Below are 26,021 nucleotides of genomic sequence, written 5' to 3'. Positions count from 1 at the left end.
CACTTCTGGTGTTTCCATTTGCATTGGAAACCAGTTGACCTAGCGGTATTACTCAACCTCAACTCAGCTTTATTTATATAGCACCTATCACACAAACATGCAGCCCAAAGTGCTTCACATAGCAAGATTAAAACAACAGACAGGAAACAAATAAAAACAAGCAAAGAATGAAAAACATCCAAGTAAATCAAAACAAATAAAACAATGCAAGAATTAAATTACAACAATACAACAATAAAAATTAAAGTTATTAGAATCAAGTAAAAGGAACACCAAAGAATATATTTAAAAAAAGATTGAAGACCAAGATTATAACATTACTCCCAAATTAACAATTAAAAGCCAGACTAAAAAGATGGGGCTTTACTTTTCTCTTAAAAATTCAGAGAGAGCTTGGCGATCTAATCTCCAAAGACAAAGAATTCCACAGTTTGGGGGCATAAACGCAGAAGGCACTCTCTCCAGTACGTTTGTGGGACACATGAGGAACATTTAAAAGAAAAGCAGTGGAGGACCTCAGTGATCTGGCTGGAACATAAAATGAAAGAAGATCCTGAATGTATGGAGGAGCAAGGTCATTCAAAGCTTTATAAATGAGTAAAAGAACTTTAAAATCAATTCTAAAAGCAATGGGTAGCCAGTGAAGTGTTTTAAGAAGTGAAGTAATGTGATCAATTTTCTTTGTTTTGGTTAAAACACCCAGATCATATGTTTAGCAGGGCAGTTTCTTCAGGATACACTGCTTTCTTGACCCTCACTGGCATGTGATACCTCAACTCCTTCAAAACCTGATGGAAGGGGAAAGTGATGGCGACAACTGCGTTTCCTGTCCACTTTTCTCCTCATCCTCACTCTCTCTCATACATGTCCTCCATCTTTGCCTCGGCCTCTGGTTCTTCCACCAGCACACGGCGCCCTGCTTCTTCCTCAGGTGACGCACTGACTCTGGGAAGAGGGCCAGCTGAGCCGGGGTTATCTCTTCCAACTCGACCAGAACCACCTGAAAAGCAGCGCTCGAATTAGAAGCATGCTTTCATCAGGCAGTAAATAGTGGGATTAAAGAAGCCGTTTTTCCTTTAGTAAATCAGGTGCAAATAGCTGTGTGGAAGTGGCTTTTAAATGACAATATTACGATGGCAGAGGGTTCAGTGGTCACAGACTGTCAGGCATCGTGATCCAATGCTAATTTGAAGGGTCAAAACTGTTCTTTGTTTTTGTTGTAATAGTGATGTATGGTTAAGGACATCTTTAAGTTTCATCTTAGCTTTTCATATCCTCGGTGTGAATAAACTGCAGGTTATTTGATTTTTTTAAAATAGGAAAAACATGAAATTATTGCTTATCATATTGGTATCAGCTACTGCTGCATGATATGGTAAAAAAGTTATGTTGCAGTTATTTTGGCTGATGATTGCAATATAGAATACGATTCATGGGAATCATTATTTTTGCATTAGTTTTCATTTTGACTGAAACACAAAAGATAAAATTGTGATGATATGATATTTGTTTGGGGCCTGTACCAAACAAACTTGTTTTCTTTCATCTGAGGAACAAGATTTTTAGGCCAGGGTATCTCTTCAGCACTACAGTACCTCATTATAATGCTGTTTTCTCACATTTTTCCTTTTTCAAAAAATTGTATTCTGGTTCTGCAAATTGCATATTACACTTAACCATATTGTGATTTCGATAATATTGCTATTAATTGTGCAGCCCTGGTATGAACACAGTAATAGTAGACACTGAGGTTGGCAAAATTCTCAGAGATCAGGGTACAGGTCAGATCTTCTCATTTTATCCAAGACTGATCATCTTTTGCTGGTTAAAATGCTAAACGGACAGCTATGGAGGGATATATCGGCAATCACAAAGTAATGGTAATTCCGAGAGTAAGTTCATAACAATGAAATGACATGCTTGGCTTGGCTGTTCATGTGTCCTTTATAGCACACTCTATTATCGAGGGATATGAGAGGCTGTTTATGACCTGGGGCATATTCATTATGTACTTTGATGGTGGATTGCCATGTAATGTGTTAAAGTGAAATATTTTATATATTTTTTTCTTATTGCTATTAATGACATGTCTGTCACAGATACTTATCATTATCGTTTTATTGCCCAGGTCTAGGTTGTAGATGTAAAATTTGAATCCGCTCTCAAGAACCTGCTTTAAGTCTGTTTTCTCACCTTAAGAGAGCCATCCAGCAGCGCTCTGTGCATTGCTGCCACACACTCCAACTGCTGCCTTGTGTCTGGATAGACTTCATCTCCATCAAAACTCATGCTGCTACTACTGTCCCTGTTTTTGCTTTCGATGTTATCACTGCTATTGCTGCTCTTAGAGATGTTGTTGTTATTGTTGCTACTCGTGCTGCTTGTGTGTCTTTTGCTGATGAAAGTGGAGGCAGTGTAGAGCAGAAGGAGGCGGCGACTGGCATGTATATTCTTTTCCACTGAATCCACTATGGCTGCAGGGAGGAAATATGAAGACTCATATAAACACAGGCCATTGTAATCATGAGATATGACCCATTAGAAGTGTGTGGTGGTGTCTGTATCTGCAGAGACCCTGACCTCTGCCTGTTTCCTTATTTTCTCCTTCAAGACAATTAACGAATGAGAGAAACATCTTTCTGCTACACAAAATGAATATATCAGATTTACCTTTAATCTAAAGCTAAACTGAGTAGCCTATAGACATAACAATCTGTAATAAGTGATTACTGCTTTGTTTTCAGGGGTCACAAGCCAAAAAGGCTGAGAACCACTGATCATACAGCTTCCCATCCAAATCTGACACAGGAAAATAAGAAGTGCTTGTTAAGTGTATTTTCAGTGATAGTTCTTTTGCACAGGTGAGGAAAATGTCAAGATATCATCCTGACATCTACAGAAAGCTGCTTAGCTATCATTAGCTACAGTGCAGGTAGAAACACACTGTGCCATCATCTCCAGTTGCTTCACTTGCCACAACCAGTTAATTTTCAGTCTGTTAAATTAACTATGAGATGGCCAGAGACAACTGGCCACCTAGAGACATGCAGAGACAGTAGGAGTCACAACAGGCATGTAATATGCTGTGGTAGTGCACATGGTGGAACTGATCTCATCACATCACACACATCACATTTACTAATCTCATCACTCTTGTCAGTTTGTTTTGTCTTAATTCATATGAAAAAATCAGCTGTCCCATTCTTTTCTGCAACCTTTTTGTTCATAATCATCATTGCCCAGCCCTACTTCCAGCTTTCATGCCTTGCTATGTATGATCAGAGATTTACTGGACCTTTATCTTTGAGGTGTGACCAAATTTCCTCTAGGTTAGAGTTCACTCCATAGGCATTTTCTTTTAATTTGTGGAAAAACAACACTGTGAATTTTATGATGCAATCAAGTTTGACTATTGTTAAACTGGAATATAGTGACACAAACTGCCAAAATAGAAAACACTACTGTAAGTTGGTGGATTATTTTTTGTTGTTGTTGTTTTTGCTCTGTTGCTCAGTGCTCTTTGTTGTGCTGCTTATGCACCACTTTCCCCACATTTCAAACATCTGTGGATTTTCTGCCCCCAGATGTCTTTTCTTTGTTGATTGAACCATGGAGGTTTTCCCTGTCATGCTAAATATACTCCTCATTTATTTATTTATTAAGCTTTTGATGACTTCTGGAAAAAGGTTAACATGCAGTGTCTATGCTTAAATGTTCTTCTGTTGCACAATGGGCAGATGTCATTTCATCAGAAATACTGCAGGCAGCCTTGTGGTTAGTTTGTTTCCTTTGTTTTGTCAGGTGTCAGGTTGAGCTGAAGGGTTCTCTGAGTTGTGTGTGGGTACTGTATGTGTCTGTTGCAAGATGAAAATATGACTGTTGGTTTTTCCATCCTGGGGCGTTGTGGGTTTAGTGTAACAGTATTTTTTGTGGCCATTAACATTATCATATTACATGTGTAATGTATAATAAAGAGCACAGTGGTAATAACACATCTGCTGTGAAATATTACCTGTATTAGTATAGAGAACTGGAAACGCTCTCCTGAACCACAGCACACTGTCAATCTTGAAAAGGTAGTAGATGATGACAGTGATGATAAAGAGCACGGTCACACTGCCAAGTACGAGTCCAATAGGAAGTATGAAGTTGGGATCTGTAACAATTAAACATCACACATACCAGACAAAAAAAGAGTCTGTTGGTGCAGGCTCTCATGACTCTGAGTCTGCTAGAGGGAAGGCTGGTAAATAGAGAGTGTCCTGGGTTCTGACATTTCTAGACTAACACGGCAGAACTAACCACATTGTGAGAAAATGTTGGAGTTCTGGAGAAATGGTACATGAAATGTACAGGGTGTCCATAAAGTCTCTTTACAATTTAACAAATTTATTACAAAAGCAAATGAATAGACAAATCTGTGGAAATTATTACAAATAATAATACATACATATAATAATACATACATGCAATACATAATACACCTCTATATGGGCACCATTAGTTGCACGAAGCACATCAAGACGGTACTCGATTTCTTTTCTTTATCCAACACTGTCCCTGTCTCCATAAATTTCTTGTGCCATGCACAAACTGACGGACATGACGGTGGATGTCTTCCATACTTAATCCTGTAGTTTCGCTGAGTCTGCGTATCCAATTTTGTTTCAATAAACCACGATACACATTATGCCTTTTCTTGAGGAGTAGCCATTTTTAAGGGTTTATTTCACAGAACCTATTTCATGGACAGGGTACCTGAAATACACAAATGCAATGTGATTAAAAACTAGAGATGCACCAAATTCAATTTTCTTAGCCGATTCCGATTTTTATAAGGGTCTGACCTGCCAATTCTGATTTTCAAATCTGATTAACATATCTCATCAATTGCTTTTGTAATAAATTTTTTAAATTGTAAAGAGACTTTATGGACACCCTGTATATTGATGGTCAATAAACTTTTAATTGGTTAAATTCTTCATGACCATTTATTGATTAACTATTAACATCCCTAATTTTGTTTTTTAATTAAAGTTTTCATTTGTTAATTTTGAAGACTTACTCTATGTTTTTACCTGGTGGCAGCAGAGTAAAATATCCCTCAGGCGATCCCCTGTTGCTGTACGCTCGACAAGTGTAGTTCATATGGAAATCCTCCTCCCTCAGTTCAGAAAACGTCAGTTGTCGCTCCAGCCACACACCTTTATGAGGAACATCCTGGCTCCATGAACTGGTTTGGACAGACAGATGAAAAAGAGAAAGGTAATGCAGTATAAATGACGTGACACAACTGTGTTTTGGTTAGAGCAAATGTAATCTAGAAAAAGGCTGCTTAAAATATGGAGAGAATTATCAACTCTACAGCTTTACAGAGCTTTTTAGTTTCTCTAAGCACTTTGTTTAAAAAAGCATGAACGCTCCTATGGGAAATTGGAAATTGCACTGAAGAATGAAAACTACATTTAACTATCATCTCAGTCTTTACTTGAGACAAATTCTGGTAATGAAAATATTTGTTCAGACAAAACTTAATACACAGTGAATTTTTGTGATGTCGGGGGCTCTATAATTCTGTAAATGTTTCTTAAGAAATCTTTCATTTTTATATTTGATTTTCTTTAACACAGGCAGATCATATTTTTTACTTGTTGTACCCCAAACGGAGCAGCAACAAATAAAAGGAAATGTAAGGGTGCTGACCGCTGTTGTGACACGTAGACACGCTCAGTAGGATCTGTATCATGAATGAAATCGTCTTCGATCAACCAAAGGATTTCAACGCTGGGCATCCCAACACATGGCACAAACACTCGGCACCGCTTGGTGAAATTGGACCCTAAACACGTGCACAAATAAGAACATGAGTTACAGTAAACAAAACTATTTCTCTTAATCTGCAAATCTAAACTTAAAAATTCTTAATATTTTCCAAGTAGTGTTTCTGACACCAAGCAGATGTATGGCTGTAAGTAGGCGTTAAGACCAAAAATAGCACTGTGTTTTTATGAATTTATGTAACAGATGCGAGTGAAAAGATGAAATTTGATGATCCAGAAAATGTATTTTAAATAAAACAACTATGACATTTATCGTGCACTGTACAGTGGGTTTTTAATATAAATGAGACAAGATTTTACAATTCTTATTGCTAAGTTAAAGGGACCGTTCACTCCAAAATCAAAAATACATATTTTTCTCTCATACAAGTAGTTCCTTTTCTTGAATATAATCTAATTAGATGGCACTCAGATTGAGATGCTCAAAGTGCCAAAAAATACATTCAAAAACTCAGAACCAGCATAGTCTCTTTCCAGAAATGATGACCTGGTTACTCATGAAACTATTTTCTCTCTCCAGAATTACACCTGCCAACTGTATTAGATGGAGGGAAGCATTTATTTACTCATAGACAAGAGACATGTGCTCTTGACGGAGCGCAGGATATAAACATTAATGGCTTCCTCCTCAGCTGAGCTGTAAACTCTCGTCCATAAGTTGATGCATGCTTGCTTCTGCGTGGTGATATGTTTATATGATATGATTCTGATATGCATATGGTTATGATATGGTTTGGTAGAAAGAATACGTACAGAAGTTGATTGCCATGTTTAATCTAGGGCTGCAACAACTACACAACGTAAGGAAATAGTGACAAATGTCCACCCCAGTCCAAGTTGTTATTTAACTGTCCTGTTTAGCCAATCTAAAACATAAACATGTTCAATTTAATAACCTATGTGTTAAACAAGGAAAGTTTGAAATCTTTATAATTGAGAGCAACCAGCATTTTCTGCCATTTTGCATGAAAAAATTATGATTAATTGATTATAAAAATAGATTGATCATATAATTCTTTTCTACCACTTGCTTGGATTGGCAAGTGAGCTGCCACATTTACTAGCCCAACATGGGCTTGGCCCTTGCCCAAGGCAAGTGAGCTTTTATGTTGAGCCATGATTGTGCACTTGCATTTGCAGATGACAGAGTGGCGTCACTAAATTGAATGAGCAGGCTGTGTTTTTCAACCCAATGCAAATATTGGTCTGAACAAAAACTGAGGCAGTTACGATGAATTAAGATGACAGTGTCTCACCCAATTCTGCCTTGATTATTTCACTGGCCGGTTCAATGACTTGTGGAACAAGAGAGTACGTATCTGAAAAGACAGACAACGTGAAATACATTAACAAGAGGTTAAGGTTGTCTAATCAGAAATATACTGTGTATGGAATGATGTTGTTGAGAGTCATGGGAATAACTTCCACTTCTTTTGAGGCTTGTGTAACTAGACTTTTGTGCTGCTCACAAGTGATTGTATGTAATGTTAATGATTTAGAAAAATTTAGTCTATTCCTCTGCAGGAATCACAGTATTGTGTTGTGAACAAACCGCTTAATGTTCCTATCTTGAACACTGAAGTACTTAAATCCATTCTAACCTGTGACCCATACGTCAATGGTCTCTGACACAGATCCAGTGATGCCACCATGCGTGAAGGTCAGAGTACAGGTGTAGGAGCCATTGTCTTGAGTTTCCACCTTATCAATTTTCAGTCTTGCCATTGTCCTGTATTTATACCTGTCTGTCTCATCCACTATGGGGTCACAACCCTAGATGAGGAATGGAAACAATAAAGTTAGGCTTTTAATAATGACAACATAAAAATAAATACTACTGTGATAGACAAGCCATGTGGTTTAATTAGTAGCCTAGAGAGCCAAGTAACTATATCAAATTCACACTGACCGCTCAACATTTCTATGGAAAGACATTAGAATTTCCCTACTTTCAGCTACAACTCAAACAGTATGTTATTGTAATAGTAATATTAAGTTGTATTCCTCTTTGATTAAAAGAAGAGTGGCTACATAGTGGGGATGGGGGGTTAAAGTCAAAATACTCTTCAATATTAACTGGGAACTAATAGACCATACTTCTTAATCCCCTCACACACTTTAGAAATGCAGAGGGTCTGACTCAGAGACAGTGATAGTGCTCGACTCTGAAATGACTGTACATAGTTGGTGTAGGTTCGTGACATGCTGGATTTAACTGTTTTACTTTTTTTTTTTTTTTTTTTTTTTTTCACTTTTTTTTTGCCTCCAACCGTAGTGGAGAATATACTGGTTTTGACTAATTTGGCTTCATAGTTGCTAAGGGCACTGCAAACCCTTGAAAACAGGTGAATTTTAATGTAAGGTTTAATGTAGGTTTGAAAAATGCTTGTATTTTGATTGAAGTGCTTGAAACTGCTTAAAATTGTAAGCACATTACTTTAATAACAAATCACTCTGACTGAAGAGTTCATTTTTTTGATAAAGAAATAAAACAAGTTAGAGAGCCAAATTGCTACAAACTTACTTTAAGGCAAATGTTTAAGCCAAGTTGACCCCAAATTGTGAACTCAGTGAGTTAATGAATATTTAAGACAATACAAAACTTTCTCATAACTCACTCTGTACCACTTGATGGAGGAAGTGATGTTGTAGCTGTCCAGTTTATTGATGTAGTTGATCAGAGGGCAGGACAGGGTGTTGCTGACTCCCTTTGTAAGTTTTTGATATGCTTTCTTCGGCTTTCCACACTCTCCAACAGCTGGCAGGTCAACCACCAGCTTGGTGGACTGTGTGTAGCACAAAGTGGGAGTTCTGTGGAAAATTAAAGATTTTTTTAATGGATATTCTGTAAAAATCATACCACAATAATTTTGAAATGTTTTTCAATCATTCCCTCTGATATTGTAAACTGTATTGCAATTGCAGCATCAGTCAAAATTAATTTGTAATTAATTTACATTTACATTTACATAATTTTCAAAATTGTTCAGCCCTGCTAAAAAGCAGGTGCTACCTTTTGTTTTTCAGAAGTAGACAGAGATTTCTACAATGTTGTCAGACACACAAACACATGAAGACAGTCTGTCTTTTTTTTTTCATCTTTTAACTACTGATGCTACCTTACCTCAGTATAGTCACATATTCCCCGTCGTCATCCTGCGTTACATTAAGAAACCACAGAGTCTCCCCAAGCACCAGGATTCGACCGGGCTGGTTTCTGATTTCTCGGCCCGTCTTTGTGTCATGCCAGGTGATGTTGTACGGGACACTTGTGAAGTTGAAGACGCTGAAAGACACCAGGGTGCTACTGAGCATAGCCATATCCCCAGGAACAGAGAAAACCCTCTCAAACTGGAGCCTGTAGTTGGTACAGTTCTCTGCAACACAGACAGGTGGAGAATTGAATTCTTCATTTATTCTGCCATTCAACAGTGATAAAGCCCTCAGAAAATTTATGCTGAAACACTGATCATTGACCTGCAGTGATGGAAAAGTACTCAGATCCTATACTTAAGTAAAAACATTAATACCACAATGTAAAAATACTTAACTACATATAAAAATCTTGCATGTCCTACATAAAGTACTAAAGTAAAAATACTAAGTAGAGTAACGTAACTTAAGAGTTACTGTAGTGCCTTACTCAATACTTTTTACTTAAGTACTAAGGTTAAAGAAAAAGTAGTAATATCTGCAGAAAACACAAACAGAAGATCCAGGTCGGTCTTTAAACAGAAACATAGTGCACCAGAATGCCTTGTGTACATGGTAAAATCATTAATTACATTTTTCTGGCGTAGGATGCCCCCAGACACCCCCACAGCGGACTGGTTTACACACATGTCACCCTTTTCACCTCTTATGAGTTGTTTTTCTGCAAACACTGGTTCTTGATATGGCCTTTTGCATATTGTGAGTTTGGGGCCAACGCATTAGTAGTATTAGTATAATTTCAAGAAACCTCAATGTGCTTTTCCTACTTTTAAAATGACTGTAGAGGAAATTTTAAGAAAAGCAGCCGACGAGGTTAGATGTAGGGTCTTTACTTGCGATTACTCTGTATATTTCCTCTTTCCTATTTCTATGTTTTCTCTTTCTCCTTTCTTTCTCGTTGGATGTTCTTTTCCAGCATTTGAACAGCAGCTCTGGGATTTAGAGCTGCCCAGAGGACGTCCTGCCTGACTTCCAGTAATTTTCCATGCTGCTCTATCTCTCTGAGACAGATGTTTCCAATTTGCAAGGTGAAGATAGAATTACTAGTCAGTTTGCCATCACCTGCATCGTCAAGCTTCCCTAAATGTGTGTCACAACTGTGTATTGTCTATTTTTATCTACCTTTGTACTGACTATGTATGCTGCCTGCTTTACATTTACATCTGGAGCTGCCCACTATGACCACTATGTGCTAGTAATGTCAAGGAGTCCAGTCACACTTTGTTGTTAAAGTAGAATTATTTCTTCTTTTCAGTCACCAGTGGCTCAAACAACTCTGTTCTCCCAAAATATATAAACTATACTAAACTCTCTCTCTATTTAGCCTAAACGACAGATTGGCCATGAAAATGATTGTTAGTTGCAGCCCCAAATGTAATTATTACATATTGTTAGTACACCCTTGCATGGTTCAACAATAAGGATTGACCAGTGCAAGTAAAAAGACATGTCAGCCTAGTAAATCTAGCAACTAATTGCCTGACTGGGTAAGTAGTAAAAAAGAATTAAACTATTAAACTATATTGATAATCAATTAATGGTTAAAGTAATTGTTCATGCAAAAATGGCAGAAAATGTTATTTGCAGTCTTCCAAATATGAAGATATCCTGGTTTTGGGTTCACAAAACAAGACATTTAAAGACACCATCTTGGACTTTGAGAAACTGGGATGGGCAGCTCATATCAATCAGAAACACTGAGAACTGCCAAGTTATAAAAGTTGCTACAGTCCCACCATAGCCCACAAGAGGGCGATACAATACTTCTGTACACACTGGAGGCAGCTATTGCATGGGAGAAGTTAGACTTGGCCACAACATGTGAAATGTAATGTATAAATTGTATGCACAGTAGCCTATATACAGTATATATGCAGGTATGTTTTAAATAATGCCAGAGCTCGAGTAGTGTTAATGTTGCAAAAATAGTGTGACTCGGCTCACCTGGTACAAATCCTGTACAAATTCCACATAGCCCGAGGAAAAACAGAACGCTGTCCAGTGTTGAATGCAGGTCCATGGCTGAAAAAAACACACAAAAACAATAGTTGGATATGAATGAATACAACAAGCCAAGGTGAAAATGCTACTGGAAAAAAGCTACAGCAATATCCTGAAATCTCCTTTAACAACTGACAACTTACAGGAACACTTCTGTCCAGTGACACTGAGGTTACAAGTGAATTGAAAACACAATAATCAGCAAAAGCAGTTTTCTTTCCCTTTTGAGTGAAACTTTATCCTAACACTTCTAAAAGTTCATCTGTCTCTTCCTCTCTCTGCTTCTTTCTTCCCCTCTCTCACACCCTCCCTCCACTCTCACCCTCAGACATGGATGACAAACGTTCTGGTATTTCAGTTAGAAACCTCTGACAAAATGCTGCGTAACGCTTTGGAACTGGAAGGATGCCCAGCATTCCTGAGAACCACTCAATACAAGTGAAAGTTCCAGCACAGTCTTGCCTGTAAATCTATGAATGAACACTTAAAACCCTTACGGGGAAATTAATCAAACTTGTATTACAATTATTGTGCAGGACAGAGTGAGTCCAGGACAGTTCAAGATGGTCAAGTTTTTGTCATCACTCAGGGGCAAAATCTGTGTCACTGTAACAAGTTATAAAATGTTAACGGAACATTAAATTATACTGATTTCAGCAATTGAAATTATGAGCTATTTCAGCTTTGGGTATTTTCCACTCATAGTAGATGGTAGAGTGGTCATGATACCAGAATCTTTAACAAAAAGGAAAGAAGTCCAAGTCACACGAATTGGACTAATTTTTAAGCCTGCACACAGCGCTGGTGCACAAAGTCCCTAAACACTGTCTGGCTTTATAGGCATAGATCAGGCAGGACAATAAAGACTGAACTGAACTGAGGTCTTGAATGAGCACTATTTTTTAAATAGCTTTTTTTTTTTTTTTTTACTTTTGATACTATAACTCATGAATATTGTATTATTTTAAACGTGGTACTGAAAAAGTATCAATGTAACTATATTTTTGACAACCTTGGTGGTAATATTTTGTGTAGGTGTCAATAGGTGCTTTTTATATTTTAAGTTACTCTTGGTCTCCTAAGCTAAAACTTACTTTAAAACCTGTAAAGTGAATATTGAAGTTACAGACAGGATGCTGAGCAAATCTTGAGAAAGTAAGCGAATGACCATATTAAGGAAAGAGTGCAGGAACTTAAACTGATCCAACAGGGGAAAAAAGACCAAACAAAAAAAAGATAACGTCCTGGTGAGCTGTCCAGAGAAAATACTTCTTAATTAGAATTGCACATCACCAACTGGTCTCTGTTGGCTCTTTGACAAATGACGGTTCAAGCCAGTATCATCAGTCTAACTGTATGTCCAGTCATCTGTGTAGACTGCAATTAAAGTATGTGACTAAAGCTGGAAACAGATGCACGTATGTGAGTGTGGACTGACTCAGTTAAACAGAACTGAACTTCTCCTCCTCCATGATGGATAAGTATTTTGCTGTCCAGTAGGTTTCCTAACCCGAAACTTGTGGAAAATCAACTTGGCCCTTGATATGGATGAATAAGGGATGAGAAGCGTTTAATCCTTAACAGGCCCAAATAGAGAGAGAACACCAATGCTCCACTAATTAATGAGCAGCTGCAGTCAAAAAGACACACAGCCTAATTTTCTTGCACTTCACAGTTCAGTCTCCCTGTTATGTCAGAAAAACCCAGTATTAAGCTCCACACACACTCGCCCACTGATGTCAACAAGTGCTAAGCAGCACCTCACTGGCAACTCAGCAACAATATAACTGATCCCATTTAGCCCATTTTTTTTTTTTTTTGCTGGTAGTGTGAACATGCAGTAAAAGTTACATATATTAGTTATTAAATAAGCCTGTGGGAATCCTGAAAGCTTGTAAGTTGGTTGGTAATTCATAGGCTGGGATGATACAGTTATCTCCCAATTTGATGCGATCATGATACTTTGGTGCCAAATGAATATGGACTGTGATTCTTGTATTGTGATTCTGTTTGCTAGACCATAGGAAAAAGTTCAATCATACACCTTAAAGACTGTATATTATGAATCATAATTCCAAAAACAAAACAAAAACTCTTTCTGAGTTTTGTTTCAGCAGCATCATTGATACTGCATACAACAGAAGCTTCTAGGTGTTGTGTTCACATGCGGTGTCAGGCCACATTCAGATAGAGTGTTCAGCAGATAGAAACTGATCTAATCTAACCACATCTTTCACCACACGCATTCACAAACATTGATGTTTATCAGAGATCAAGTGTGACTTGTACAGTAAATTTAGCAGCATTGCTGGGGCTTCACTAGCAGCTATGATATTGTATGAATTTCACATCTAAGCACTGTAGGTGTCTGCAAAGCTCAATTAAATTTAACAGAATGGTGTGCACATTAAATTGTTGCATTGTGCTCAGTATCAGATAGCTTTAATGGCTGGTCTATCCCTGTTATAGATGTGTTCTCACCATAAAAAATTCATTGAGGAAACACTGAAAAGAAAAAAGTCAAGAAAAAAGTTGAAAAATTGCTGTATTTTTAATATATATTGCGGGGTTAAAAAAAATCGCAATGTCAGTTTTTTCCAATATCGTTCAACCCTAGTTTTGATTCATAATTTAGTCTCAGTCTATACAATGTCATAGTTTCTAGAGGCCAAGGTGGTGTTTTCAGATTGCTTGTTTTAATCAACTAATCACTCAAAAACCCATGGAATTCCATGTCAGAATGATATAAAACGGGGAAAACCACTGTTTTCCCACTTATTTTTCTGTATACTGACAAACAGAGTAATCAGCTAGCCTTTTCAGCACTGATGGAATAGGTTGTAAAAAAACACAAAACACAAAAAAGGCGTTGGAAACAGTTAAGAAATGTTTTACCTTGGTGTACATGTTTAGAAATACCAAAAAGGATAATCCGTGACTTATTATTATTCAGTACAAACAGATTTCAGTCCCTGTGTCTGGAGGTTGTTAAAGATCCCAAGTCTGAGGGAACACTTGGGCAGCACAGTTTTACTCTGGGACAAGCATGGGCGGAAAGGAGCGTGGGAGAGCTCAGCTGGTTCAGCAGGCCGTGGTATAAACAGAGATGTGGGAGTAAATCATGGGAGACTGAGGTGAACGGAACTGACTGCGTCACATGGAGGAGAGAAATGTCTGATAAGTGCTTTCCCTCATGACTGGAGGCCTATAGGTGTTGGTGTTCGGCTGTGTAAGAAGCTCAGTGATTAAGTCTTTGTTTTGTTTTTTCCCTTTTGTTTATCAAGAATTGAATGATAGAAAACACGTTTTGGTTTTGCTTTACTTTAAGTTTATTCAGTACCATACTAATGCACTAAAATAAGTTAACTTCACTTGTGGCTACCAACAGCTTGTCATCTTCATTATTTCACTTTAGAGCAACTCATCTTAACTTCATCCCCACATCTTACTGGCAATCTTCTCTGCATTTGACTGCAGACAACTTCTAATAGAAATATGGCTGCCAGGCAGGAAACGAGATGAGGAAAGGAAGTTGCCTTCCAAATATTGCAGTGTTGATAAAATGCCTTTTTATATCCACATCTGCTTTTTTAACCTTGAGGCTATCAAAACTGACAACTTGAACACGACTCTGCACTTGGCTACAGTATGTAGAGCAGTTTAGGTACCATTTTAATGTTTTTTAGTTGTATTATTTTAAGAAAACAAGGCCATCACATCAAGGATTGGCATCCATTAGCATCAGTTTCTAATCTACACTGATCGTTTCACAAGTTCAAGGGCCTCTAAAGGATCTGACATGTGAAGTTGTGTCCCTCAGAGGAACGGTAGAATTATGCAATTTCCGTTACAAAGTAATCAACCTGGAATTTGTGCATGTACGTATTTGATTGACCAACACAGTAGGTTTTGCTGAATGATGTCACATTGTGTTGTGGCAAAATTTGATCCCGGTTCAACCATCTGGCTAGACAGCCTTGGTTTCTCAGGGTTTCTCAAAGTTGGTTAAAAGGTTGGGTTTTTTTTTCATCTAAACCTGGCCTTAGGGAGTGTTTTTTTCACCTTCAAACAAATACAGACAACTGTTTGTAGAGGCACAGTAACAAAATAAGAGCAAGTTTTATCTTCTTGTTTTATCAAGGTAGTTGCGTAAAGGAAATTCAGAGTCCAACCCTACAAGTGGTAAACTGGGAGAAGCATAAACATGGCAGTAGCTGTTTCCTACTCCTATGGCTGTGTGCAAAGTAGTAACCGTGGCAGTGGTAAGACATTATGGTTGAATCATCTGTACAAGCAATTTGCAAATGTGTCATTTATTTATTATTCGATTAAAATTTGAAGGTACAAGCCTGTGTACATAAAAACTTCAGGGAGAAGTTAACTACGACCCCAAAGATTAATTTCTGTACGGTGGGTGAAAACCAAAGATTACACTGTTTAGAAAACACAATCTGCAGCTTAAATCAGTTTACTTTTGGATTTTAGATCAATTTTGGGTCAATTCGCAGCCCACTGAGCTTCACTTCTGGTATGAACCATTGTAAACATGTAGATGCCAGTCGTGATTCACCGACAAGATAAATGTGAGGTGACAGCAGCCAAATGGACTTTCACCTGCTGTTCTTCTAAACAATACACACTGAACAGTAAGCAGAATGTGCAAGAGTGGAACAACTACAGGAAAACATGACAATAAACATCACCACATGGCTAATTAAGTTTGCTTTGTTTAACACAGAATTAGGTCTTGACTTCAGTTGAACTGCATTTTTGGGACTGACTTCAACACAACAAAGTTAAAGAATAGGCTGCATGATTCTTGCTCAGATGATTCTTGATTCTTGCTCTCTTACACAAATTTTTTTTTTTTATGTTTTCTGAAGCGGAAGAGGATGTGATCCCAAATGATGATGGAGAATTGAAACCCAGTTTCTTGATGCATGTTCTCCAAACATGCTGTACAGCAACATGTAGCAACTTGTTCAGATGACTGTCGTACCTTTAATGACCCATCCCTCTACAAGTCAGAGCCAGTAAAGCTTCTGTATTCATATCTTAGAGCAGATTGTCAACATCATTTAAAGTCATATAGGCTATGTGTAGTTTATAGGTTATTTTGCACCACAAGCTCACTATGTTAAAGGGACAGTTACCCTCAAAACCAAAACTACATATTTTTCCTCTTACCTGCAGTGCTATTTATCAGTCTCAATATTTTTGGTGTGAGACGCAGAGTTTTGGAGATATCTGCTGTAAAGATGTCTGTTCTGTTATATAGACTACTGGGACTAGTTGGCACTTGATTGACACTTAGATTGTGGTGTCTCAAAGAACCAAAAAATACGCTTGAAAAACTCAACAGCAGTGCAGTTCTGGTAGATTCTACTGTAGGAAAAAAGTAGTTCCTGCATGAAACTTTTCATAACAAGGTCTGTGGATTATCTAGAGCAGGGGTTCCCAAACTTTTCCAAATCAGGGCCCACTTGAAAATCTAAAAAATGTCCACGGCCCACCTTTGTCCTATAAACCAGTACATAGACGAAATTATGCATTCTCAGAACACTTAACCACAACAACAGTAATTGTTGTTGTTGTTGTTATTGTTGTTATTATTATTATTATTATTACTATTATTATTATTATTATTATTATTATTATTATTATAAAGATTCAGGATTGAAATGAAAGCAGGGGGATAAAGGAAGCCCAAACTTTTAATCTGTGGTGTACACACAAGACAGAATTAATTCTCAAACTTGTCATCACAAGACAGAAAAAATTGTCCAACTTTTCATTATATTACAAGTCCATTCAAGACAGAATAAATTCTTAAACTTTTCATTACAACTGTGTGTGTGTGTGTGTGTGTGTGTGGACTATATACAACACTTCACCAGTCAACTGCAACTCACCTAGTGGGAGGGGTGATGTTGCTGCATAGCAGCTGTTAGTTTAGGGATGTCAGGCTGAATGGAAGTCAGCTTTAGACAGAGATCTGACTGAAGATCCACTTTGTTTCTATACTTTGTCTTTAAAGCCACAAGGGCTGAAAATCCTGTTAGATATGTGGTTGCAAAGGGCATAAGAAACCTCAGTGCCTTCTTGGACAGAGCAGCATACTCTGTTTCCACATGCATCCAGAACTGGCCCAGGTTTTTCTGTGTGAAAATCAGTTTTAAGGCAGTGTCACAAGACAGCTCCACAAGGCTGTCCTGCTCCCTGGCAGTCAGACCTGCAATAGCATCCTCGTTATGGGTGACAAAGGGGTTCTGGATCCAGCTGTGCTGCACACTCAGCACAGGGAAGTATTCTCTGAGCTGCGTTCTGAGTATTTCCAGGTGAGCTCTGATGGCACCTGCCACAGTGGTCAGCATCTCCCTCTCCTCTGTGTTCAGAAACTCACACAGGTTGTCGAAGCACTCGTAGTTGTTCTGAGCCACTCTTTTGTCCCACAGCACGAGCTTTTTTATGGTGGCCTCTACTTTGCCGTGGACATGGAACATGGTCACTGCCTTCCCCTTGAGCGAGACATTCAATCCGTTTAAGTAGCTGAAAATGTCGGCCAAATACGCCAACTTACACAGCCACTCAAAGTCACAGAATCGGTCAGCCAGTTCAAAACGGGAGTCCATGAAAAACATCCGGACTTCATCATGCAGTTCATAGAGTCGAGTGAGCACTTTGCTGCGTGACAGCCAGCGCACCTCGGTGTGCAGGAGAAGCTGTCGGTGGTCGCTCCCCATCTCCGCGCATAATAGGGCAAACAAGCGTGACTGTAGTGGGCGACTTTTAATGAAATTTACTGCCCTCACTGCTTCATTCAAAACTGTCTTTAAATCTGCTGGCATCTTTTTGGTGGCCAGTGCCTCTCTGTGGATACAGCAGTGGACAGCTGTAACCAGCGGCGCCACGTCTCTGACCCGTCTGACGACACCGGACAGTTTCCCCACCATGGCCCGAGCTCCGTCAGTGCTGAGTCCCACACACTTTGCCCAGTCTATTTCTTTTGAAATCATAAATTCATTCAAAGTCTCAAATATTTTCTCCGCTGTGCACTGTGCAGGTAAAGGTTTGCAAAACAGAAACTCTTCATGTATGTCTCCTTCATATTTATATCTCACAACAGCAAGCAAATTTGACATGCCTGCGATGTCTGTGGACTCGTCAATCTGGAGAGCATAACAGCTGCTCTCTGGTATTCTGCTCACTAGCTGCTTCAACACGTCGTCAGCCATGTCATCAATACGCCGTTTCACTGTGTTGTCTGTTGTTTTTCGTTGGCTCTGATATTCTTTTAGTTTATTTTCAAAAAATTCTCGTGGCTTTGATGAATATTTTTCATGTTTAGTTTCCAGATGGCGGCGCAGTTTACAAGGTTTCAGAGCTTCATTAGACAGCACCTCAGAGCATAACAGGTAGACAGGTTGCGGGTTGTCCTCTGGTCCAACACTTGTAAAACCAAACAATATGTACTCACTGGAATACTTTCGATGACACCTCTTTTTTGTTTTCAGAGATTCGTTTTGATTATTGTTTTCATTTGATGCTTCTTTTTCTGTTTTTCTTTTTACGCCTGTAAGCCACCGCTCCATTTTTCCCGCCACTACACAGTACGTGCTCCTCCGATTATGACCCCTGATCTTGATGACCAGAGAGCTACGTTCCGATCATAAACTGTATAAGGTTCCTAAAATATTGTGAGAGGTCAATAACCTATAGGTTATTACTTCTAAATATTTTTTAAAATCGTGCAATAAATATTTTACAATAAAAATAATAAAAAATCATATTTGCAAAAATGAATCATATTTTTAATGATCTCTCACGGCCCACCTGCAGTACCACCACAGCCCACCAGGGGGCCGCGGCCCACACTTTGGGAATCACTGATCTAGAGTAACCAGGTCATACTGCTTGGAGAGAAACAATGCTGCTGACTTTTTCAAATGTATTTGTTGGTGCTTTGAGCATCACAAGCCAGGGGCCATCTAGTTGAATTATACTAGAGAGAAGGCAGACATCTTTATGGCAGAAATCTCCAAAACTTGGCAACTAACACCATCTCTATCTAAATGGATAAATAACACTACACGTAAGAGGAAATATTTGTAGTTTTTATTTTGGGATGGGCTGTCCTTTTAATACACAATGACCCTTTAAAACTTAGGTTTCAATTCTTCCCTTTGCTGAAAGTAAGCATGTTTGCATGTTGGCCATTAAAGGATCACTCTACATCTGATTCTCATGTTCCACTTCTCAAACAGTTTATTTTTAACCATGTCTGAGAAAAAGTCTTTTAAATTAAAATTGAAATTAAAGACACAGTATCAGCAGGAACCAGATAATAAATTTGATATACAGCAGCAAATACTACTCTGCTGGATTGATGAGGGCCAAAACGACGTGCAAATATTTTATGAGGAAACCCCAAATATAATATAGGAAATATTATCCCAAGGGCAGTTGGTGTGATCAGTACAATCTCTGAATTAGGGTTGATGGAGAATAAGTTGAAGCCATTCAGCCTGTGGGAGGTTATTAACTACATGACTCATTTAATGTAAAAAGAGAAAATGATGGGTGTTACCCTTCTTACACTAAAGCACGAGATTGTGATTAGCATGACCTATATGATGTTTCACATTGAGTACAAAACTTGTAAGATTAAGTTAAAGGAAGTTTATTTGTCAGTAATACATGTTTGCTTGGCTTTGTGATGAGACGCTCTGTGGCACCACTGGCTGTTTCTCTGCTTTTTCCACTGTGGCTCTCTACTAAGAACACTAACCCTAATTAGTTAATTAACTAACCCCAGTTAGCAGTGGAAACAGGGGGTGCAGAAGCATGTATTAACAACCTACTATGATATACGCTGGTTTGTATCACAAACTCAAAAGGCTGTATAATGTAGCAGTAATACTATCAAGTCTGGAAAAATGATGATCAGGTTTTCTGACCTGTCAAACTAATTTGAGGGGACAGTTCACCCCAAAACCGAAAATACGTATTTTCCCCTTGGTCTGTAGTGCTGGTTATCCATTTAGGTTTTTTTGGTGTGAGTTTCAGAGTTTTGGAGAAATCAGCTGTAGAAATGTCTGTCTTCTCTCCAATATAAAGGGAGTAAATGGCACAAGGAAAATAAAAAATAAAAAAATTCAAAATTCAAAACCAGTGTCTCTTTCCAAAAACCACGACCCAGCTGTTCAGAATAATTCACAGACCTTGGTGTGAGCAGTTTCACTAGGAACTACTTTCTTTCTGCCGTAAAATCTACGGAAACTACTTTGTTTCTAATAGAAAGAGAGAAGTTCCTAGGTGAAACTGCTTACAACAAGGACTCAATGGATGTTACCTCCAAAACTCTGCAACTCACACCAAAAAAATCTAGAGGGATAAACAGCACTACAGGCCAGGGGAGAATGTGTATTGAACTGTCCCTGTAAGAAACTCGAGATTTGAAACTAAAGAACAGTGATCAGCCCCCCAAAATGTACTGAAATGAATCACTCTTAAATTTCTGTCTGAAGGTTTTGATTTTTAATGATCCTTGCTTTTCTTAAGAAGAGGACTTCAACAGCATGCCACTGATTATAGGTATATTTCTTTTTGTGTTAAAGTGTTTCATCTTTTTTGGATTAATCAGTTACAGTTATAATTACAAGACACATCTCAAACAGTAAATGTGAACCCTTGAGTAGGCCTCATATTTTGAACAAAGTAAGGTATTTGATGTGGGACAGATTGTTGTATTTGCCTTCAGTGGTAGAGTTGGTATTACAAAAGCAAGAGATCAAAAAGATAGTAAACTTCTGATATGCAAAGGTGAGCAGAATATATTGACTCACCTCGAAAAAAGCGACACAGGGACACCAAACAGACGGAGAAAGAATGAGACTTGAGTTTACCCGCTGCAGCAGAGCTAACAGAGGAAACCTCACCTCTGACCCTCGCGTGCAGAGCAGAGTCTCAACTGTGCAGCTCCGCCAGTGACTCAACAGCTCTGTCCCACCTCCATGGAACGAAAACCCAAACAACATAGACAAAGAGGAGGAAGAGTGTGTTTGGATTTGCATTTCTGAACTCTCTGTTCACCGTTGCATTTCAACACAACACAACCTACAACACAACCTGTTAAACCATCAGCTTCCTCTAGCCCTAAAATATCTCACTGAATTTCAGCATAAAATTAGTTGTCTTAACCTTAACAACAGTGTTGTATGTTAACCTTAAAAATTTGTAGTGAGGTCATGAAAAATAACAGTTTTCATAAGGTATGAGAGAAAATTTGTACTTTTCATATACCATCTCAACTAGAGATGCAGTGACTAATTTAAGTTTAATTGATTAGTTAACTATTAAATTATCTGCCAATCATTTTGATAATCAATCAGTTTGAGTTATTTTTTAAGAATAAAAAAGTCAAAATTCTTTGGTTTCAGGTTCTCAAATGTGAATATTTTGTGTCTTAAGTCCTATATGGCAGTAAACTAAATATCTTCAACAGAACCTGAATATCTTTGAGTTTGGAAAAAAGTCATCTAAGGATGTCATCATGGGCTTTTGGGAACACTGACTGACATTCTTCACTGTTTTCTGACATTTCACAGATCAAAAAACAAATCAGTTAATCAGGAAAATAATCAACAGATTAATCAAAAAAGAAAATAATCGAGTAGTTGCAGCCCTAATCTCAACCACCACAAGAACACATTGTCCTATGATTTTAAGCTACAAAGATTTCCCTAACATCAACTGAGTCATGAAAATGTGGCTTTTAGGTTTAGAAAATGAAAAAATTAAAAATCTTTACTTCCTGGAAAAAAAAAAAAAAAATCAGTAAACTACATAGACTTACAAATTTTGTGACCAACCATTTGATACAAATGTCCGGAATCTCATCATTTCAAGAACTTGACAAACTAAAAGACTAAATTGCAGCATCAGATCAGCAGGATTCAGCAGAAACAACTTTTGGTTCTCATCACTTAAATTTTAAGTTTAGCTGTGAATAATTCTCAAAGTACAGAGGTGTGAGGTCAAACCTGGGCTTCCCAGCGGGGTAGAGGAGTCCACAGGAGACACAGGCATTCATTCAGATATGAGTCAGTCCCCATCAACCACAATTCCTGAGTAAATGTCACTTCTTCAGTGAAGTCACAGGATGCACTGCAGAAAATGTGCACTACATTCAGCCACAATGTGGCAAAACACATCCCAAATAGATGCACTCTTTTCTCTTTTCTGTCTCCTGTCTCCAAAAATGTTCTGATCACTTTTTTCTTTCTTGGTTTTTCCCCTGCAGCTCATGGGAACTTTTTTGTGGTCAAAACGTGATTTTGGGGCAATGGTGGTATACTAATAACAAAAGACCAAGCAATCTGTAGTCATTCATTAAATCAGCCAGTCTTATGTCAGAAATCAAGCTGTAACTATTGAGTGTTATTGATTAACATTTTGATGTATAAAGTGTCACGGTGTCCCAGAGCCCAAGTTTGACACATTGAAATGACTTACGTCTGGCAGTCCAAAACCCAAATATATTCATTTCACCATCATAGAGGGCTAAGAAAACTAGCAAATCCTTACAATTTAGAAGCCACAACCAAATTCTTTTTGCATTTTTTTTCTGAGAAAGATTACACATAATTGATTAACAAAATTGTCGCAAATTAATTTTCTGTTAATCAACTAATCATTTAATGAACACATTGTAAAAGCTCAAGTTAGAAATACTGGTGCTCATTGTGGAGTGTGTTTTCCATGTTTTTCAGGGTGGAAATGTTATAGTGACCTATTGCAGTTACCAGACCTGCAGTGTTGAAAACATTACTGAATAATGACATTAATAGACTTAATAAAGTATGTGGAAATAAAGATTATTTAAGATATTAAACAAGTTTCGGGTTTTTCCGTTTTTGTGTTTTGGGAATTGGGTACGATGAATAGCTGTTCCATACTGTCTCCAAATTGGCCTGGCATGAGGTAAAACCATCATATTGGCATACATCTTTATAGAACAACCCCAGTTCCAAAAAGTTGGGATGTTCTGTAAAAGGTAAATTAAAACAGAATGCAGTGATTTGCAAATAGTTTTCCACTTGTATTCAGTTGAATACAGTACAGATACAAGATATTAATGTTCAAATGCACGGTTCACCACTTTGTGAAAAACTGCGTGGGCAAATAGTCCAACAGTTTAAGAATAATGTTTCTCAACACAAAACTGCAAGGAATTTAGAGTTTTCCTTATGTCCTCAGCATTTCAAAACAAAGAAAACTGCTAACTTTTTCATTATTTTGAGACCTAATTTTATGCAGCATACTTAGTGATTTCTTCTTTTCTTTTTAATCTTTAAGATTTGGCTGGTAGTTAATAACGTATGTTTCTGTGCTGTGGCAAACTCAGAACACACATTTATTGTTGCTTTACAGTTATCTGTAAACTGTTTTTATCTTCAGGATATTTGGGCAGACCTGAAATCACTGGAGCTTTAAATATCCTAATACTAAATAAACTAGAGTGCATTAGCTTTTAGTATTGGCAATGCAAGTGAAGAGAAGACCCACTCTTGTAAGTAACCTGGTTCATTTCTTTCTGCCACAAGAGAACAGATTCATGAACTAGCATATTGCACAGGCCTACTTTCCATTGATCAACAGTTGATACAAGTAAGACAATAAGAAACACAGCAATGTGTCAAGAAATGGCAGGGAAATAGATGCAAACAAGCAAACATAGATCTAAATGATGAGAATTTTCAAAAATGGGCTTTGCAAATGTATAATGGAGAAGAAAATGCAGTTAACATGTTTGTTAGGACTATATATGCTTGTGAGAAATACTAAATGTAAATGTAATATTTTTTTGTTTCTTTCCGCATGGGAACTTGACTCAAATCCAATTAAGTGGAAATTTCTGCCGAGAAGACCTCGGCGTCATGAACAGAGTTCTGCTAAAAGCATTTGGACAGATGTACATGTGGGAAAAACAGTGTTGTTGATAAAATAGTTTGAATTTATGCTGGTCCACCTTTCCATTCGACCCCTGAAAAACACCCTTCTTCATCTGTATCTTAAATGGTGACTAATTCAGGTTGAGCTGAGGAAAAAAGGAGAAATCCTTGACAGAGCAGTGCAGATGTTGAGCAGGCAGTCCTGTAGCGATGTCACAGACAGTAATGGTGATGTCAGGGATCTTGACCATACACAGTAATGGAATTATCCCAGCTCCTAGTTAATGTTGTTCAAAACAGACGACTCACCAGCCTGATGTTATTCTACCCCTTTGGTGTCCTCAGGTCACACGAAAATCCTGTAAAAACATTTTTTTTTTTTTTTTTTCCTTTTTTTTTTTTCTTAAATCTTAGCTCAGACGTGTCCTCCTTCCAGCTTCCCCTTTCGTGGAGACTTCAGCACATGTTGAGATTTCCTTTTCAGGGAGCTTTTGAAAGCCAGCATGTGTCCTAATCTGTTGAGCAATAAGTGGGAGGAGAGCTGCCTGGATCCTGCTGTTCATATGATTCACACTATAATCAGCTCTCTTTCACATTACTTACAGCACTTCTTTTTTATAAGACTCAAGTCTGTTCATATGACAGTACTGCTACAAACAAACTGCTCTGTGTCCCACCCTGCTCTGTCAAATTAATCTTTTCCCAGCAATGATTTATCTCTGTTTGCGTAGTGGAGCTTTCGTCCATAGTTCTGGTTTATGTAACGGTGTCATTGGGAGGCTCCCTTTAAAACACTGTCATGTTAAGACCTCTAGTGGCTGCACAGAGAAGCTTCTAGAGATCAAGATACCTTCAAATGAACTGATAAACCAACCCTTAACCAAAGATTATGTAGGCTATTTGAATGTAATGTAATGAATGTAGTCACTGTTCTAACCATGAAACTGTGTCCTGTAAATTATGTTCTCTATTAATCTTAATTGTGAGAAAATCCCCATAAACCACTGCACACTAAACTGAGCGAACATATTTCGCCTGTGGCTTCTCTAATCAAATGTGATGAATATACATAGATCACATGACTAATTACAGTTATTTCATTTTTTCTTTTTTCAATGCTTTAACATTTTCCAAAAAATAAATTTCAAGAGCATACCAATTTTACACAAAATTACATTTTGTGTAACATAGCAAGATTCATCAAGAGTTACAAGAATTGCACATTTTATATGTAACTTAACTCCATACCATTATACAAGCAACTGAATAGGAAATGCTAATGCAGGTCCTACATATTTTTAATATTTGTTTTTTTGAAGAATGCTGAAGCACTGAAAAAAAGAAAAAAGAAATGACTGATATTTAGTCACATACATTCAAGTAAATTTGATTTATATGGGGTCAAATCAGGCCAGAAGGGCACTTTTCATACAGAGCAGGTCTAGGTCATACTCTTTGTAACATTTTTTACAGACAGATACAATTTCATGTTAGGTGCTTTTGAATTTTTCAGATGAACTGAATCATAATAATAAACTTCAACCTGACACTGTCTGAAGTTACAGAAATGAAACAATGAAGTGATCATGGATATTTTTTTTGTTACCATCTCCCTTTCTAATCAAATTTCTTCTCACTCCAAATTTGAAAATAGTTTTCCAATAAAGTGTTTGCAATTGCATAACTACATTATTATCTAACTTTGACAAAAATATTACCAAGTTCACATAGATGTCCAGCCTTTTAAAACTGATTTCCATAGTGTATGGAATTAAACTGGAACTGGAATCTTAACATTTCCGATATGCTTTGATAACTGTTCAGCAAAAATGTGAAGTATATAGTATGAAATGTTTCGGTTATGGTCCAAACGCTCAATCACAGTTTCCTTTGCAAATATTTATTGACTGAATAGTCAAGCTTTTATACAATGATCCTTTTTGCAAAATGAATTCCGTTTCATAGCTGTACAGATACAGAGACGTTCCTATGCTTACTAAGAGTCTTTTGCACA

The 26,021-nt window shown here is 37.7% G+C and overlaps 2 protein-coding genes and 1 pseudogene across 5 annotated transcripts; all 3 read right to left on the bottom strand.

Annotated features, from left to right (window-relative positions):
• Positions 1 to 303: 303 nt before the first annotated feature.
• LOC146322803 (interleukin-1 receptor type 1-like) lies at positions 304 to 5,295 on the bottom strand (annotated as a pseudogene). Its single transcript, XR_014771338.1, has 5 exons — positions 5,079 to 5,295; positions 4,013 to 4,156; positions 2,756 to 2,799; positions 2,194 to 2,496; positions 304 to 1,000 (listed from the first exon to the last, which is right to left on the bottom strand). The product of XR_014771338.1 is annotated as an interleukin-1 receptor type 1-like (transcript).
• A 189-nt stretch (positions 5,296 to 5,484) lies between these two features.
• Positions 5,485 to 7,867, bottom strand: LOC146322802 (interleukin-1 receptor type 2-like). The gene is made up of 4 exons (XM_084725525.1): positions 7,442 to 7,867; positions 7,097 to 7,159; positions 5,704 to 5,839; positions 5,485 to 5,500 (listed from the first exon to the last, which is right to left on the bottom strand). The coding sequence occupies exons 1-4, from the start codon at positions 7,563 to 7,565 to the stop codon at positions 5,485 to 5,487; spliced, it is 339 nt and encodes a 112-aa protein (XP_084581651.1). The 5' UTR covers positions 7,566 to 7,867.
• A 525-nt stretch (positions 7,868 to 8,392) lies between these two features.
• Positions 8,393 to 24,717, bottom strand: LOC146322801 (uncharacterized). 3 transcript variants are annotated; one of them, XM_084724903.1, is made up of 4 exons: positions 24,317 to 24,717; positions 10,998 to 11,075; positions 8,965 to 9,217; positions 8,393 to 8,651 (listed from the first exon to the last, which is right to left on the bottom strand). In XM_084724903.1, exons 2-4 carry the CDS (start codon positions 11,071 to 11,073, stop codon positions 8,408 to 8,410), a joined length of 573 nt encoding a protein of 190 aa, XP_084581029.1. In that variant the 5' UTR covers positions 11,074 to 11,075; positions 24,317 to 24,717; the 3' UTR covers positions 8,393 to 8,407. The 3 variants fall into 3 exon arrangements, with proteins under 3 accessions (XP_084581029.1, XP_084581028.1, XP_084581031.1); XM_084724902.1 differs by lacking the exon at positions 24,317 to 24,717 and adding an exon at positions 22,097 to 22,228; XM_084724905.1 differs by lacking the exon at positions 24,317 to 24,717 and adding an exon at positions 11,198 to 11,408.
• Positions 24,718 to 26,021: the final 1,304 nt, after the last annotated feature.

Source organism: Lutjanus erythropterus, chromosome 8 (assembly GCF_056507025.1).
Source record: "Lutjanus erythropterus isolate fLutEry1 chromosome 8, fLutEry1.hap2, whole genome shotgun sequence".
Taxonomy (NCBI): domain Eukaryota; kingdom Metazoa; phylum Chordata; class Actinopteri; order Lutjaniformes; family Lutjanidae; genus Lutjanus; species Lutjanus erythropterus.
Note: the sequence above shows the minus strand (reverse complement) of the source record. Positions and strands in the feature narration are given on the sequence as shown.